General features: G+C 54.1%; 1 protein-coding gene across 1 annotated transcript in view; it reads left to right on the plus strand.

The window, feature by feature from the left end:
- The window catches only part of Cuedc1 (CUE domain containing 1), a 93,774-nt gene extending 76,641 nt beyond the window's left edge, over positions 1-17,133 (plus strand). Inside the window, exons 3-11 of the mRNA XM_021212817.2 lie at positions 1,894-2,021; positions 6,722-6,848; positions 7,519-7,711; positions 8,909-8,992; positions 10,908-10,979; positions 11,824-11,917; positions 12,671-12,729; positions 13,451-13,521; positions 15,457-17,133. Coding sequence (XP_021068476.1) covers positions 1,894-2,021; positions 6,722-6,848; positions 7,519-7,711; positions 8,909-8,992; positions 10,908-10,979; positions 11,824-11,917; positions 12,671-12,729; positions 13,451-13,518 — 825 coding nt within the window. The 3' untranslated portion in view covers positions 13,519-13,521; positions 15,457-17,133. The remainder of the gene's footprint in view (positions 1-1,893; positions 2,022-6,721; positions 6,849-7,518; positions 7,712-8,908; positions 8,993-10,907; positions 10,980-11,823; positions 11,918-12,670; positions 12,730-13,450; positions 13,522-15,456) is intronic.
- The last annotated feature ends 993 nt before the right edge of the window (positions 17,134-18,126 follow it).

Here is an 18,126-nt window from a genome sequence, read left to right on the forward strand (position 1 = left end):
TCCAGGGCGGGAGCCTCCTTGGGTCAGGCTGGCGTGCAGAGCATTGCAGTGCGTGTGTGTGTGTGTGTGTGTGTGTGTGTGTGTGTGTGTGTGTGCGCTCACTGTCAGGGCGTCTCTGGCCAGCCTCCTTGTTCTGGGCGCAGCTGGGCTAGGGGTCAGCTATATCAATGGAACCTGGCCTGGCAGAAGCAGAGATTATAGTGTACAAGCACAGGGCCCGCCTGCCTACCTTGGCTCCAGCTTTAGGGGTGTCTTCTACAAACCCAGGGTTCAAGCAGGGTTGGGGACGTAGGGTCTGAGTCAGTCAGGGTCTCTGAGCCCTTCCCTGGTTCTTTGGTCTCTGAGAAAGTGGGAACAGAGCTGTGGGGGAGGGGTGGGTCTAGGTGTGAGCCAGGGATCTGCCCAGATGCCTCTGGGGCGCAGATTCATATCCACTGGATCACAGGAACTTGGCTTCTCCCTATCTGTCCTTAACCTTTCTCTGCCCTGCTTTCTCAGTGAAGAGAAAAGGGTCCGGAGGGGCGGTAGGCAGCTGGGCTGCTCACCCCGAGCTTCTTACTTAGGAGTGCAGGCTGCCTGAGGGAAGGGCGTGGTGACTGTGAAGCCTGAGGTCCCCATTGAAGATTCCAACCTAAAGCCGGTGGGTGCCCTTGCCACATTAACCAGCCCTCAGACTCACAGGGCCTGTTATCTGAGTCTCAGCAGACAGGACAGGAGGATCAGAAGTGGTCTGTCCTGCGGTCCTTTGAGCTGTGACATGGCCATTACCATCTTAGTCAGAACAGCTCTGACTTCCTACACCAGCTCTTCAGCAAGCTTGGGCCTGTTCCCTCACGGAAGGCAGGAAGGGGCATTCCCTCAGGAAGGCAGGGGGGTCATTAAAGGGTCACCTGTGGTTTTAGCCCCTCCCTCTCTCCTATAGCCACCTCCCAGTGGGATGCATTTTTGCTCCAGCTGCACATGGGTTCAAGAGATGCTGGGGTAGTCAAGAGGTTAGCTAACTCGGGGCTCTGTGCAGCTTTCTGGAGGTTGTTACCCGTGCTGGGCTGGGCCTTTGGTGATAGAGCTGTCGTGGGGGCCACTCCTAGACCTGGGTGAGATCACTTCTTAGGCTAGTCATTAGTGTTCTTTGTTCTTCACATCTCGAGAGAAGCAATGAGACAGGTTCAAGGCCAGCCAGGGCAACCTAGTGAGACCCTATTTCAGAACAAAAGTAAAAAGAACTGGGCTGTACCTCAGTGGTAAAGTTCTTGTCTCGTGTGTGTGAGGCTCTGCATTCAATTCCAGGCACCACAAAGCAAATAAAACACACCCAGGCCTTAATTTACTCATCTATAAAATGGGCCTTTACTTGCCAGACTGGGGTAAGAGAAGAGATGTGGAAGTGCACCGAAGGAGGATATGGATGATGTCACCATCAGACAAGAGTACAGAGGACACGGGGTCTCAAGTGTGCAGTCCAGTGAGGTTGCATAGCATGTACATGTCATGTGATAGGCACCCAGAGCCATAAACCTCTTCCACAGGCCCCAGAGTCCCCAGCACCTCCTCCCATCCTCGCCAACCCTCGCAGTCTCTCTCTTCCACCCTGTGTTTGTCTTGCTGCGCTCGAGCATTGCTTGGATAGATGCTGCTGCCATGAACGATCCTTTGGGTCACTGCATTGTCCCGTTTGCTAAGTATAAGTGAGGGGTTACAGTAGCCACAAGTTACTGTTAATACCTAAGGCCAGCATCGCCAAGGAGCAGCTTCTAGCAGCAATGCACAAAAGTCCTTAGGACACGTCCTTGACCATACTTGGTTTCATCCGAATGCCACTGAGGTTCAAGGATGGGTTATTCATATCCGAATCAATAATTGTTACTACGTCTCTCTTTATTGTCTCTGACTTAGATCCTGGAAAGGACTCTGGAGCCCGATAGTTCTGAGGAAGAGCCCCCACCTGTGTATTCACCACCAGCGTACCACATGCACGTGTTCGACAGGCCTTACCTGATGGCTCCTCCGACCCCACCTCCCCGGTGAGCGTCCATTTTTTTGTCTCAGAGCGCAGTGGGTAGAGACAGAGACAGGAGTCGGGGTTGTATAAACCACAGTGGGAAATTGGCCGCCCCCACCAGACGTTATTCTACTAACTGCACACTTGGACTGTGGCAAGGGACATTTTCACAGGACACCTGGGAGAACTTTCAAAACTTCAATACTCTGGGACTGGGAAAATGGCTCTCAGGAGGCGGAGAGCTTGTTGCACAAGCAAGGGGGCCTGGGCTTGAATTCCTAGCCCTCTGCTTGTAAAAGCTGAGCACAGCAGGTCACATCTGTAACACCAATAGCTGGGGTTGCAGAGACAGGCAGCTCCCTGCAGCTCAGTGACCAGCTGATTTAGCCAGTCAGTAAGTTCCAGGTTCAGTGCAAAAGGATCCTAAAAATAAAGAGGAAGGCTAGAGAGACGGCTGTCTCTAAAGTACCTGCAGGGCAGACACAAGTTAGCCATAGCAGCATATGCCTATGGGATACAGTTAATTAAATACGGTACAGCCTCCGGGTCCTTGGAATGTGTAATCAAGGGAGAGGACGGGCAGGGAGATGAGCTCAGGAAATATCGTACTGACCCTTCCCTTCCCCAGCCCATGGACACTTTAGTAATTAATCATTGTGTCGTCTCCTGCGGAGGCAAGATGAACCTCAGAATCCCTCCCACCCCAGCACATCAGTCACCAGCGGGATGACTGTCATCCCTGAGCTAGTGATGTTGAGAGGACTTTTAAGCCATGTGAAGATGTGTCTTTTTCTGGGCTAGTTTGATGACAGGAGATGGGAGAGTGGACAGCAAGGACCCTGGAGACTTGTCTCAGCTTTGAGACTCTTGTTATGTGGAAGCTTAAAATGAAGCGAGTGCCAGCGGGGTCCGGTGTATGTGAAGAACTTGCTTTCTAGACTCTGGGTTTGGCTGGCGGCTGTTAGAGCATAGGTGTGGTTGCTTTGTCCTGGAGCTGCTGTTTGTTAGAATGACAGACGGGGTGAGAGGAGATGATATGGGGGGGTGCTATAGTGATCCCCCAATTCCAGACATCTTAAGAGCCCCAGAACAGTGACCGTGGGGAGCCAGTAAGAACAGCTGATCCTTTGCCAGACACCTTTCAAATGCCAGAGACGCCCATGGTCCTTTACTCGATGGCTTAAGGACTTCAGTGGTAAGCAGTGCAGTCACCCATTTCACAGCTGACAGGGCTGAGCCCCAGAGGGTTACTGCTGTCCCCATGGCCAAGGCTGGGGTGTGAACCCAGGTCATCAGACTGGGGTGTCACTGCTATGTCCTCTCCTCCCTGCTGAGAAGTCAGACTGTAGCTTAGGGAGCTGAGAGTCTGGAAAGCTAGCTCGGTGGGGTAGAGGTCCTCTACTGAGTCCACGGGTGGTACAGGAGATGCAGGCTGCGGAGCAGGAGTGAGGGCCTTCCTGAGACTGCCGGAGAGGTCACGGCCAGGGGCAGCTTGCGGAGATCAGAGCTAAATGATTTTCCTTTGACTCCTCCTACCCCGCCCCCAGACAGGGTCTCTTTGTTCAGCCTTGCCTGTCCTAGAACTAGCTGTGTAGACCAGGCTGGCCCAGGACTCACAAAGATCTATCTGCCTCTGCCTCCTGAGCACTGGAATTAAAGCCACCACCGCCTGGCTTGACTTCTGTGTCGTTGCTGTCTTAATCGTCTATTTCATTTATGTTGCTGTGACAAAACACCCAAAGGCAAGGACTGGATTGAGGGAAGGCTGATTTGGCTCACGATGTGAGAGGGATTTTAGTTCATTGTGGCAGAGCAGAGGGCAGAGCCCTGGGCCTTTCACATCACCTGCATCCGGAAGCAGAGAGAGCCAGGGGCAGGTGCAGCCTTCCAGGCCTGCCCCTAGTGGCTTAGATCCCACCTGTAAAGTGCCCTTAGCTTTTCAAAGCAGTGCCCCTAGCTGGAGATCAGGAGTTCAACCATACAAGCCTGTGGGGACATTGTAGACCAAACTATAACGTTTATCACGAAGTACTTAAATATTTTCAATTACAGTGTGTGTGTGTGTGTGTGTGTTACTTGTCCCCTGGGCCCCTCTACTGTAGATCAGAATTTCAGGGAACCATGAACATGGGGGCCCAGAAGCTGCTGCCCAAGTGAGGGTCTGCCATCCACACCTCCTTACCTTAGTGAGGACAGGACTATGTTCTAGACAGAGGGAATGGTGACACGCAGGAGAAGCAGGGAGGGGGGGGCATCTCAAGGAGCTCCTGCACGGATAGTTCATCAGAGTGAGCGGAGAGGAACATGGGTCGGTCATGGGGGCTCCGTGGAGCTTCCAAGGAGCCCACACACATCTTACCCTGCACCTACAGGAGACTCCATGGAACTATATACCACGGCAGGGCGCTGGTAGACTGGTATTCTAAAAAAGCTTTGGCTACTGAAGGTTAGATTTGAGAGGGGCTAGTGGTCTGGTCACTTTCTGTCACCACCATGTCCCTGGGATGAGCCCTGTAACAGGACAGAGTTTCAGAGTTCAGATACTGTCCCACAGGGTCCAAAGAGGCAGGGCCATCCCAGGGAAACAAACCTGGAATTGCTAGGGTCCTTTGCCTAGGTTTTGCCTGAATGATACAGCTACATCATTTAGTGACCTGTGACAGGGTCTGGCCCATGTGGACTGCACGTCCAGACTCCACTAAAACCTCCCTCTGGAAAGGCGCATGTCTGAGCTACTTCCCAGCCAGGTGGTCCAACATCCTGTGGTTATGCATGACGTCATCATCCACCTCAGCCTGAGTCTAGGGGTTCTGGGGGCTCAGTACCTGAAGATCCTTTTGGCCTCCTTCCCCTCCCCCGCTGCTGCTGGGTTCTTCTCTCCATCTGCTTGAGTCCCAGCAGCCCAGGAGGCCCCTCCGCAGGCCGCCTGCTGTTTTTGTGTGGAAATTGTTTTACCTCAGCAGCTCATTTCTCCCATTCCTTTCCAACCATAATGGAGTTGCCGGGCTGCCTGCGCTGGGCTGGTCCCCTCCCTCAGTCATGCAGGTGAGGATGACTTCACTCCAGGGCTCTGAGGAGGATGACTGGTGGACTTTCCAGGACCCGTGCCGAGCAGCCTGGGAGACTCTGGAAGAAAAGGAATTCTCCCCATGTCAACCCTCACCCTGTGGGCAGAGTTTGGACTCTCCCTGGGCAGCCTGGGTGGCTCCCAGATACAACTGAGTTGGGGTGTTTGTATCTTGCCCCAAACGAAGCCTAGACAAGCCTTCTTCCATTATGGCTGGAAGTGGTGTCTGTGAGACTGACAGATGGGCCTTGGGAGGGAACCAGAACTTGGGACAGGGACATAAGTGGCAGAGCAATGTGGAGGAGACCTAACCCTGGGTTCCCCTGCAGGCGCCTCTTTGGTTATCCATGTGTGTGTCTCTGGCTGCTAACTGAGCTCCCCCTAGCACTTAGCAGCTGGTGATCCAGTCTGCTGCTGCCCCCGCCCTCCCCCTCAGCCCTCCCCTCGTACCCACCGGGCCACCAGCCCAAAATAGAAAAAGGAAAGGAAGTTATTTCCACAAGTTAGCAGACGGAAAAGCTCCCCTCCAGTGAGGGGGTGGAGGGATTCCTGGAGCTGGAGGCCAAATCAAAGCCAGGCCGAGCCCAGCATGGCCCCCGCCACCCCCCCAGCCGCCTGCTTTCTCCATGTGTCATTTCCCTGATTCAGCGGGACACGTGTCCTGCGGTTGCCACGCAGCAGGCTGCTGGGGAGCCCTGGAGCTCCTGGCCGAGCTCCAGGCTTCCTTCGGGCCTGGACTTGGGATAGAGCCTGGGGTCAGGGCAGACAAGCCCTTCTTCCTCTCCTGTCCTGGCTGCTTGGCCCAGGCATACCTTGTCTGGGAAGAGAGGCCCCATAGACCCCCTTGGGAGCAAGAACCTAACTCTGGGCTCCATCTGTTCAAGCTGCAGCCCGTGTGTGTGTGTGTGTGTGTGTGTGTGTGTGTGTGTGTGTGTGTGTGTGTGTCCCAGAACCTGGGCAGGAGATCAGCAAGGTCTAGATTTTATAACAAAGTACCAGGAGCTCCTCAATGTTCCCTACCCTTTGCTGACTGTAGTTGAGCCAGAATGTGAACTCAGATCTGCTTATTGTCCAGGAAACTTGGGGAGCTCCCTGCCTCAACAAACGAGGACAGAATGGACTGTTAGCAGGCCGCTTGTCTGCTATTGGTGTGTGTGTGTGTGTGTGTGATAGCTACTATTTAACAGTTCAGCACTGTGCCAGCTAGGGACATAGCACAGAAGTGTCTGACCCCACCCCTACCCCCACCCCCAGTCTGTAGGGTACATTCAGAAAGTCTGTATGTAAATCCACAACGTTGACATTTGCACCAGGGACACTGAGTGACAGAAAAGTGGCCTAAGCCCCAAGGCCAAAGCTGAGGAAAGCAGATCGGACTGAGGCAAGCCCCAGAGAGGAGAGAGACAGAGACAGAGACAGAGACAGACAGAGACAGAGAGACAGAGAGATCCTCATTGCCACAGCCTGGCTGCCTCCCTTCTTGGTCTGCTGTTCCCCTCGTTCGGCAGAATACATGCCTGTACCTTTGTTCTGAAGGTGGTGTGGGCACTGGACACTCTGAGTAAGATCTCTATCTGCCCAAGGGCCTGGGATGAGCCAACAGAGCTATGGCTAAGCTGACTATTCCCTGCTCTCCTTACCTCCCACCCCCCCAGGATTGATGTCCCGGGCTCCGGACAACCTGCAAGCCATAGGCGCTACAGAAACTGGAACCCACCCCTGCTGGGCAGCCTCCCTGATGACTTCCTCCGAATCCTACCCCAGCAGATGGACAGCATTCAGGTAAGAGGCTGCCCTCGAACCTCCATGCCCACCTGCCTGCCTCTCCTGCATCGCTCCTGGGCTACGTCCGTCCGTCCATCCATCACAGTCTATACCAGCCAGATTTACTTCCTGGTCTTCAAGCTCAGGCTGGGCTGCTTCTGTAGATTAGAATTTGCAAGGAAAGAAAGGCGAACCCACAGCCTCGCTTCCCGTCTGTCCATCTATCTGTCCGGCCTGGCTCTTTGGCTGCAGCCTATCACCTCAGGCTGGAGGGAGGGCAATGGGTAGCTAATGGTGGGGTTGCTGCTTTGCTCTCCATAGAAGCTTCTTTCAGAAGGTGGCCCTTCTGGTGGGGCATGCAGCTGGCATAGAGAGACGTGTGAGACTGGGAGTCCATGCAAGGGTGGTTGAGCTGTTTGCAAATTGATTTTTCAGGATGATTTAGGTTCCAGAAGAAGGAACGAGGTGACCCTAGGTTGGGAGGAAAAGCCGTTTTGATGTCCTTCCTGCTTCTGCTGCACGGGCAGTTCTGAGCTATCCAGTGAATTCTGGCTTTGACTGGGTCACGTTGGGAGGAGGGGACTACATGATGAGACTGGAGGATTCTGGGAGAGCACACCTGCACACATGCTGCACACATGCTATACATGGATTTAAGTAGGTGACATGTATGCTCACTCTTCCTTAGGGTCACCCCGGGGGCTCCAAGCCTATGAGTAGAGAGGGAGGCCCACCTCCAGCGCCAGGGCCCGTGGCCTGTGACCAGGACAGCCGCTGGAAACAGTACCTGGAGGATGAGAGAATCGCCCTCTTCCTGCAGAATGAGGAATTCATGAAGGAGCTGCAGAGAAACCGGGACTTCCTCCTCGCCCTGGAGAGAGGTGGGCCCCAAGCCTCACCATGCAGAAGAGTGACACCAGCAGGAGCTTCGGGTCTCCCTCAGGAGGCATCGTGCTGGATGTCCGCATGCCAGGCACATTCTAACCTGCTTGAGCTTGGGTCTCCCTGGGTCATGCAGGAGCTCTGGGTTTCAGTGGGGACTGGGGACACCTGAGAACCCAGAGGAAGAGGGTGTGCCCACTGGGCCTTCTCCCCTGCCCTGCATATCTGTTCGAGCATAGCATTAATTAGCCTAGGCTTGAGTGACAGGGAAATAAATGCTGCCTTTCCTACCAACCTCTAGCTACAAGGCAGGGGTACCATGTCTTGAGCCCTGGGAACAAGGTGACTGGCCTCATGGGCGCCAGAATGGGAAGCTTTCCGAATGGAGGTTAAGGCAGGATATTTGCATGATCTATGGATGGGTCACCCTGCTCCCCAACCTGGCTGCCTTTCCTTTTGAGGTTGGTTTTAGAGGCAGGGCTGAGGAGGTGGGTTGATCACAGAGGGAAGGAGGGAGAGGGAAAGGAAGGGAGGGAGTCTGAGGTGTTGGGGAAGAAGGAAGCAAATTTTGCTGCTGGACTGGAGGAAGCAGGCCCACAGGCAGCATAAAAATGGCATGGCTAGAGCCAGGCAGTGGTGGTATACACCTTTAAAACCAAGAACTCAGGAGGCAGAGGCAGGTGGATCTCTTGAGTTGGAGGCCAGCCTGGACTACGGACTACAGATAGAGTTCCAGGACAGCCAGGGCTACACAGAGAAACCCTGTGTCAAAAAGCAGAACAAAACAAAACAGAGAGAGAGGAGAGAGAGAGAGAGAGAGAGAGAGAGAGAGAGAGAGAGAGAGAGAGAGAGAGGCTTGACTGTGCAAACCCAGCATTAAGGACCCAGAGGAAGGAGAACCATGAGTTCCAAGAGAGTCAGGGCTCCATATCAAGACCCTAAGACAATAACAATCAAATAGGTTTGAACTCTCAGGAAGCTGCTAATTCTGACATTGCAACATTGCAAATGCCTATTAGCTAGTTGTTTATATTATCACAAGTTCTTCAATAGCTGACAGACGTGTGTGTGTGTGTGTGTGTGTGTGTGTGTGTGTGTGTGTGTGTATACTCGTGTGCTTCGAGTGATTCAGTCTCCTGCGGCCTTCAGTGTGCCCAGGCACCCACTTCCCTGACAGAATCTGTCTCCTTTTCCAGACCGATTGAAATATGAATCCCAGAAATCCAAACCCAGCAATGCGGCGGTTGGAAATGACGGTGGCTTTCCCTCCTCTGTCCCAGGTGAGCTTGCTGACCTGAGAGAGGGCCTGAGGGGCTCACTGGGCCCACGTCCCAATTTTACCTTCAATATTGAGAACTCAGCGGTATAGGATGAGGAAACAGACCAAGGGTGGGACCCGAGGCCCCTCAGCAAACAAGAAGGGAGACCTCCTGTGGAGTGAGCTATCCCCTTCACAGAGCGGGCCTAGGTTCTTGCTGTCCTGGGAGCTGTAGTTTTACCTACCTCAGGCTGGCTGACCTCCCAACTATTTCTGGATCTTGTACTACCAGAGGACACGCCGAACCATGTCATGTCTCTTAATAGCAACAGAGAGAAGGAAGGCCCTAGAATCTTGTGAGGTTTGGCTTAATGAGGCTTAACGTCTAATTAGTACACCAGCAAAGGCAAGGCATACATGTTGACTGTATCCAGCCCATGGAGAGGGCGAGGGCGAGCTTAATCTGGGAAGGGTGCATTCATTTAAGTAGCTGAGGGCTCTCTGCCCTGAGACATGCACCGCTGTATGTGGGGAAGAAAAAATTCTGTGCATGGTGTGCAAGATGGTTCAACAAGAACTGCCGGAGAAGGGGCTGGAGAGATGGCTCTTCCAAAGGTCCTGAGTTCAATTCCCAGCAACCATATGTTGGCTCACAACCATCTATAATGGGGTCAGATGCCCTCTTCTGTCATGCAGGCATACATGCAGATAGAGTACTCCTAAGTATAAACGAATAAATCTTCAAATTCATTAAAAGTAAAAAGAAGGCCAGAGAAGCAGGGTTTACAACCCCTCCTATGACCGGCCTCCCCAACTCATTTCAGAGGACACATGACTTCCCTCCAGTGCCAGCAGCATTGGGGCTGACAGGCCAGAGAGTGAGGGACTGTGTTAGTAGGATGCACAGACTACAGCAGCGCTGAGGCTGCGAGTGTGAACAGAGACTCTGTATTCATCCTTGGCTCCTGGACTCTGAATCTTGGGTCAGTTCCTGCCATCACCCCATATCCATATTTAAAAGGGCTCAGCCCTGTGTTTTTCAGGAGCAGACCCTCCATCCTACAGCTGAGCTGGGAAGGCAGGGACAGAAGGGTAAGGTGCCTCCCCGCTAATCCCAGCTCAGAGACAGAAAATCCCATAGAACTGATCCCTAAGCAAGCGGCCAGGAGCTTAGGCCTCACCAGATGTTCAGCTGGGAGTTTTTCTTGTCCTTGATCCCAAATTAACAAGGGACGATGGAGCTCCTGAGCTGGATCAGAGTGACTGAAAGGGAAGTTAGCAGACAAGGGGACTCGGGATGAGCCAAGTTACAGGATGGTAACAAGCTGCAGCCCAAGGATCCCAAGAGACCCAAGCAGGTGGCTCATTCTGACTCTAGGCTGAGCCCTGCTCTTGTTCCCGTTCAGCATCCGGGAGGCGATCTCGGCTCTCTGTCCTTTCTGCTTCAATTCACCAGCGTTAGGATGCACAGAGGGCTATGATGTCCTGGCAATGGTTGACCTTCCACTCTGGGTGCAGGAGAAGGCTGATATGCAGGCTGGGGCAGGGGGGTGGGTGGCGGATTTCCATGCCGTAGCTCTCCCTACCAGCTCACTTCAAACCACCGTCATGACTTGGAGGACATGGGACTGCTAGTGAGGCTGGAACCCATCCAAGGCCAGCCGGTTTCCCACACGTGCAGCAGATCTTAAGGCTGCCCTCGTTTGCTCCGAAGAGGAAAATGTACCTTTCGGGAAGGAAGTACTCTTGTAACTTGCCTTAAACTCCTATAGTTAGAAAGAAGCCTGCACTTTTTCTATAATCAAAGAACCGACAGAAACAACCATGGAGGGGGGTACCCTCTGACCTCCTTCCCTAGGGCTTAGGACTCTCTCTCAGTGGGACCTCGGAGACCCAATGGGCCTAGTCCTTCAGCAGGTGTCTCCTCCTCCTTCCAGGAACCAGTGATACCAACCCCACTGTGTCAGAAGATGCCTTATTCAGGGACAAGCTGAAACACATGGGAAAATGTGAGTCCTGCTCCTTGTCCCCTCCTTGTCCCAGCTCTCTTGAGGCAGGCCCTGTGGCCTCATGAGAGGGAGAGAGCCCCCTCCCATCGCCCCCCCCGGAAGATTTTTTTTTTTAATGCTATTGATTCTCGGTGAACTCCGGGTGACATTTTAATCACAGGCTGGCTCCCTCAGCCTTCCTGCCTTACTTTCTTCTGCAGCTGAGTCTGGAGACAAATTAAGTTTAAATCCTCTTGAGCCAGCTGTCTGTAGGAAAATAATGTGTGTCAGTGTTCACATTCTCTGTGGCGTGAGGGCTTGGCCCAGACTGGAGTCCCTGGCTGAGTCTGCTCTCTGTGGGAATGGCAGACATTTTGGGATAGGGGAACCTCATCCCACTGACTGCTTTTTGTCATCCTCCCCAACTCCCAATCTCATAGGCCCATAACCAGTGGGGGTGAGGCTCGAGCCTTTCAAGGTTTTATTTCAGGGAAAATTTCCGATGACTCATGGAAATCCTAGGACCAACTGTGGAGGTGGCTGGGGAGGGGCGGGAAGGCCTTGGCAGCCGGCAGCGGGAAAGAAAGAAAGCCCAGAGCCGTGGCTGTCCGCCTCTAGGGAAGGAATACCCGGATCTCGGTCTGGAGGCAGGCTGCTGTGGACTTGACGAGCGGTGGCCTGTGCTGCCCCCGGAGGCCGACCTGGGATGGCGCACTTGCTCCCTAGGTGGCACTGGTGTCTGCCGGTCTGTCACTTTCCTCTTCCCAGTCCCCAGCCCTGCGTGGCTGCCCCCAAGCCTGGAGGGGAGCCATCTGATGCTATGGCTCTCTGGAGCATGAAGGGCTCACGAGTCTCTCTGCCCCAGCTACGCGCAGGAAGCTGTTTGAACTCGCCCGAGCCTTCTCCGAGAAGACCAAAATGAGGAAGTCAAAGAAGAAACATTTACCGAAGCTTCAGTCGTATCCTTCTGCACGGCCCTGGGGTGGGGTGGGGAGCACCGGCAACAAAGACGGAGATCCCGGCTGAACCCTCCTCGGGAGTGGGATGCGGCTCTGGGGCGGCCCCTCCTTGATCTGGGAACCAGGAAACCCCGTCATCTGCTCCTGTGTTCCTTTCCTCTGGACACTGTCCTTCCTGTGCCTTCTTTACTTTTGGCCTTGAGTCATCTGCATTTTGGGAGAAAAATCATCGTCCTCCCATTGAAATCACCGAGGAGTCTGCCCCTAATTTTACTAGTTGCACTGGTTCATAGATCCCTGCAGCTGTGTCTCCAGAGGCCTGCTCCCCCCCCCCCCCCCCTTTTGGCTTTTTGAATGAAAAGATGTTTCCCTATCTTCATACCGAAGTTCTCATCCGTGCTTATCCAACAGGGCCCCGGATATTGAAAACTGAGCGGCTGAAGGAGAACGGGGGGGGGGGGGGGGGGGGGGGGGGGGGGGGGGGGGGGCGGGGGGGGGGGGGGGCGGGGGGCGGGGGATGACACTCTCCCTGTCCCTAGTGATGGAGGCAGAGTGAGGGGGTCGGGCCTGGCTAGCTGGTCCATTGATCCCAGGAGAGGGGCCCGGAAGGGACACCTTTAGGCCGTTTGGGGACGGGAGGGATAGTGGAAGCCTCTGAGGTGGGTGGGTTATCAGGATAGAGCACAGGTGGATTGAACAAGCTGTGACAGCACCCATCCATCTCTGGAATAGTTTTCCTGAACCGTCCGGCAGGCTGGGGGCTGCTGCATCCACAGCCAACCTCTTGGATGACGTGGAGGGCCACGCTTACGGTGAGGCAGGGCAGGGGACGTTGAACTCCAAGTTGCTTGGGATGGGTGGCCCTTCAAGAGGAGGTCCTGAGTGTCTAATCTTCAGCAAGGGAGCAATCAGTTGAGGACATGTCAGGGGTTGGCAGCCAGGTGGCCCACAGAAATGTGGTCCCTCGCCACGAGGTGCACACAATGACAGCTGCTTCCCATCAACCCTGAAGGGGAACCCAGGATGCCAGGCCCTGTTCCCAGAGAATGCTCTCTAGGGAACGAGGGACAGACTGGCAGGCCTCATACACAGACAACCATAAATGAGAAAGGTTCAGTCTAGCATGCCGCAGCGGCGCACGCCTTTAACCCCAGCACTCGGGAGGCAGAGGCAGGCGGATCTCTGTGATTTCAAGGCCAGCCTGGTCTACAGAGTGAGTTCCACGACAGCCAGGGCTACATAGAAAAACCTTGTCTTGTAGAAGAAGGGAGCTGGAGAGATGGCTCAGCAGTTAAGAGCACTGGCTGTCTTTCCCTAGGACCTGAGTTCAATTCTCAGCAACTACATGATGGCTCACAACCACCTGTAATGGGGTCTGATGCCCTCTTCTGGCATTTGGGCACACGTGTGGATAGAACACTCATAGATCCAAGCAAAGGGTCAGAGGTGGAGCAGCTCCCCTGCCCAGCCTGGGGATGGGCCCACGGGAGGTTCTGCAGGGTGGAAAATGAGGCTTTTCTCTTTGCTTTTCAGAGGAAGACTTCCAGGGTAGGCGGCAGGAGGTGCCTAAGGTGGAAGAGGCCCTAAGGGAAGGACAGTAAGAGGTGAGGCTTGGGACCACAGTTTCCAGGGGCAGCTGGGGCAAAGGCCATCACTCATCCTGGGTCCTCCAAGGATCTGGAGGTGCTGGGCTGGAACATCAAGTATCAGTGGCCTTTTCTTGTTTCTCTTGTGGCAGGGCACATGGTTTCCCCCTGTAAACCAGAATCTATATCTATATCTAAATCTATATCTGTATCTATATCATCTAACCCCACTACTTTTGCACTGGTTATATAAATGAGGCTGGCTTTGAACTTCAGACCCTCCTGTCTCAACTTCCGAAGCACTGAGGTTGGATGGTCAGGGATCTGCTGAAGGTCCTAAGATAGTCCCCTGGAATGGCTGCTTCTGTCTGGAGCCTCAGGGCTGGGCTGTCTTTCCTCCAGTCTCCTCTCTAAACTCATCTGGGGGGTACCAGGGGATGCCAGCATCTCCTGCAGACGTAGGCATGCGTGCGCCTCTCCAGGTGCCTCAATCCCAGCGAGAAGATGCTCGCCCATCCCACCTGCTCTGCCTGCCCAGCTGCTCTCCCGCTCCCCGCGCTCAGCATCTTTTTGGCTTTCTTGAGCTGTGGTGCAGCAGTTTTGGCCCTGTTTCCAACTATGGAGGAACAGATGTTCTTCCTAGAGTAGTTGTAGAGATGACAAAACCCAGGCGACAGAGGGCACAGTCAGCAAAAGCAGGCACCGCCCTCTCCCATCTTGTCCCCCTTCCACATTCTTCTCTCTCTCTTCAGCTCTCTTCCATGCTTCCCCCTGGTTTCCTCACCCACAGAGCTGCACCCCAGTAAGGGCAGCTAGGGAACTATCCCCACCTCTGCCCCTTCTGCCATCCCACTGGTCCCCCGGGGAAAAGACAATCCACCCAAAGCCACCTCATCTTAGAACTCGCTCATCACTTTTGAGCTGCTTCCAGCTTGTTTTCCTCTTGTGTCTGCTGCAAACCGACAAGCTCCAGAAAGGAACTGGATCAAGGTGGTCTGTCACCTGCTAGCTCCAGGGCCTGCTGTGCATTCTGATGCTCCCTTCCATAGCCGAGGCCTGGTTTGCCTATCACCTCAGCATCCCTGGTTTTTCTTCTGAGTCCTGGGAGCTGGTCTCCATCAATGCTCTGCCTCTGCTTCTCCAGTCTTCTCCCTTCCCTCTCAAAGGACCCGACTCCCCTCTTCCACAAGAGCTGCTCTTCCAGATCCATTGGGTCCCTGCTGTATCATCTGGTCTCTACAAGTGTGTCTGTCTGTCCTGTCAGCTCACTGCAAACCTGTCTTTCCTCCCTGTTTTCTTCCTCCTAGCTTTTCGCATCAGTCTTGACAGACTACCATTCATGTTTCCATTGTCCTACCTGTAAATCCTTCTACCAACCCCTCCCCCTGCCTTTTTGATATTTTTGAGACAGCGTTTCTTTGTGTGGCTCTGGCTGTCCTGGAGCTAGCACTGTAGATCAGGCTGGCCTTGAACTCACAGAGATCAACCTGCCTCGGCCTCCCAAGTGCTGGCATTAGAGGTGTGTGCCACCACCGCCCTCGCTACCAAACACCACCTCTGTGCTTTTTTTTCCTGTGTCTTCTGAGCAAAAGTCCTCTGAACTCAGTCTGGTGTCTGAGGCCCACCAAATCCTAGTCTGGGATGGCTTTTCTGCCCCTTTAAGTCCTTGGACTTAGTGTAGCTCCTTGAAGCTACTAACAGGACACAGATGGGTGGGGCAGTCTCCCACCTGTGAGGCCTCCCCACTCAGAGGCTTCCTTTCCACTCCCACTCCACGGCTAGCTGCTAAGATCCCTGCAGCTGAGCGGTGGGTGCGATCCAAAGCAGAGTTTCCAGAATGATCTAGAACTTTGGGCAAGAGGAAGAGGAGCCTCATATTCTCCAGGAGCCAGTGGTGGGGAAAGATGGAGGAGCTCCTTTGATGAAAAAGGTCACATTCTCTCTACTCCCCAGGTGCCAGCAGCTTCACCTTGCCAGAGATGTTCTGACTGGGTGGGGGCAACCAGAGAGCAGCACCAGTACCCCCCGCTGCAGCCCAGACAGACGGTGCTCGCACACCAAGGCTCAGGCTTCTTCAGCCACACAGTCCAGCCCAGCCACTGCCGCTTTCCACAGACAGGAGAATTTTCAGAGCTGCTTGTGATTGGAGGAGGGGCCTGGAGCCTTCGAGACAGCAGCCAGCCAGCCACAAACCCCACTTGTAGTCTGGCTCCTCCTCTATAGGGGATGAGCAGAAATGCAGGAACCACCCCCCCTTTCCAAAAGAAAGAAAGAAAGAAAGAAAGAAAGAAAGAAAGAAAGAAAGAAAGAAAGAAAGAAAGAAAGAAAGAAGAAAAAAAGAAAAGAAAAGAAAAGAAAAGAGAAGAAAAAGAAGAAAGATCCCAAGGTTGCAGTTTAGGAACTGACAAGATGACCCATGTGGAGCGCTTTGGGCCTGAAGAGAGTTCGGTTTCTTTCATGTCGCTCCTGACCTGCCACAGTGGGTCCGATCTATACCCTCCCCCAAGCCCCTGTGGCCTCCCCCCCCAAAGGTCTCCTGCACCTCAGCCTTGTCGGGGACTGCTGACTCTTGGCTCCAACCCTGCACAGAACTCTGGACACTTAGGTCTTGTCAGGTCCAGTTTATAGGGCTGCTTCTATTAAGGGCTGGCTGTCACCTCCAGCAGCCTCCACTTGACCCAGCAGGGATGGGGAGAGTGACCCCGGAGCTGGAGGATTCTGTTTAGGCAGGGTCTTTAGGTAGGTCGAACACAGAAACTGGTTCTAAATTTACATCACAGTGGAGTACCCCAGGGGCTGGACCGGTCCTGCTGTTTTTTTTTTTTTGTTGTTGTTGTTGTTTTGTTTTGTTTTGTTTTTTGTAAGATGGGAAGGTGCTGGAGTTTCAGAGTGGAGGTGACCCCAAGTGAAAAGGTGCAGACTGACGTGCAAGTTACCGAGGCTGCCAACCTGGGGCAGGGGAGTGGGGCGGCAAGCACCTAGAACAAGAACTTGCCCGGTGCCTCAGGATGGAGAAACCAGAGGCGATTTAAGGAACCCTCACCAACCACTGCCACAGGACGGAGGCCGCACCCGTGTCCCACTCGCCCCATGACCTGGGAACGCGCTGACCATTTAGAAAGATCTGGGAAGTCTGGACAGGTGCGGCAGTCCTGGTTGAGAATGGGATCCGATGCGTGGGTGGTGGGAGCTGCTAAGGATTGGCAGAAAATGGGAGCCTGGTGGGCATGGGACCGCAAACGCCTCAACTCCTGCGGGTCAGTCGAGCTTCCCCGGGCTCGGAAGAGCGGTGCATGCAGAGAGTGACCAAGTGGGGAAGCGTGCGCAGCCAGTCCGGGTAGGGGGTGGGGACCACGTTGGCTCCGAGCCAGGCCGTGAACCCTGGAGAGAAGGACAGCTACCCACCTCCAGGAGCCCCGGGAGGCTAAACTGAGCTCCAGACTGTCTGGGTTCTCCCTGCTCCAAGGCCGGGCGTACTCGGGGAAGCCCTAGGTTTGTGTGTGTCACTTTGTTATTTTTTTCCCTCCAGTGTGTGTGTGTGTGTGTGTGTGTGTGTGTGTGTGTGTGTGTGTTTCCCCTTGGAGCTGTTTCATAGGAATTCCGGTAATAAAGACTTGGTGTTCTCTTGGTGCTCTGGTGTGGCCAGCGGCGTGGGCTGGACCCTCCCTCTTTTTGCCTCCACAGGGGAAAGGGTTTGGCCTTTGGAGTCTTGCGGAATCCTTGGGTCACCTGCCTCGCTTTTCCTATCCCCCCGCCCCCCCCCGCTGCCGCCCCTCCCCCCCCCCCCGTTAACCTTCACTCAAGGTTGTTTCTAAGGTCCAAAAGACTCAGGCGCCCTGCACACCGCTACGGGTGGTGACACCTGCTACCTGTGTGACCTGCTGGCTTTGTCTAGCAAGCCTCCTTCCTTCCTTCCTCTTTGCCGCGCAAAAAACCAAACCAAACCAAACCAAAAAACCGCTTGCTGATAGGCAAGAAAACAGGGTTGAGAAACCCAGCCCGTTGCGAAAGCGTCATACCGTGCCTCCTTGCATCAAACAACAAAGCAGGGATTAGTGGTGACTTCGGGGCCGATAGGAGGCTCCTAGGTGTGCATCACAGAAGTGTGCACCTTGCACTTCAAAAGGAACGCAACGGCTTAGCTTCCCCAGTCCCCCAGCTCAACTGGACTCCCTTTCACCTTTACGTGGGCAGGGACAGGATGCTGGCGACTGCAAGAGGAAACGGGCAGTTATCAAGGTTAAAAGTCTTCCTCGTGTGGAGACAAAGGCCTTGTGACTTTTAACAGCACAGGTTTCTTGTTCTGGGCTCAGAGTCATCTCGACAAGACTCTTTCCCCCAAGGAAAGGATTTCAAGCTAGGATATAAACAACTGGTCCCGTCGCTCTGCCCTCAGGGTCCTACCTTAATCCTAACATACACTTAGGCTGGTATGGTGGCATTCCTAAGTCAGGTGGCATGCTGCACTCCCAAGTGCGCCACCACAGCCCGGCTTGGGGGGTTGTTTTTAAAGTGTCCAAGAACAAGGTGTGGTGGTGCACGCCTTTAATCCCAGCACTCCGGAGGCAGAGGCAGGCAGATTTCTGAGTTCGAGGCCAGCCTGGTCTACAGAGTGAGTTCCAG

Source organism: Mus pahari, chromosome 14, assembly GCF_900095145.1.
Source record: "Mus pahari chromosome 14, PAHARI_EIJ_v1.1, whole genome shotgun sequence".
Lineage (NCBI taxonomy): Eukaryota > Metazoa > Chordata > Mammalia > Rodentia > Muridae > Mus > Mus pahari.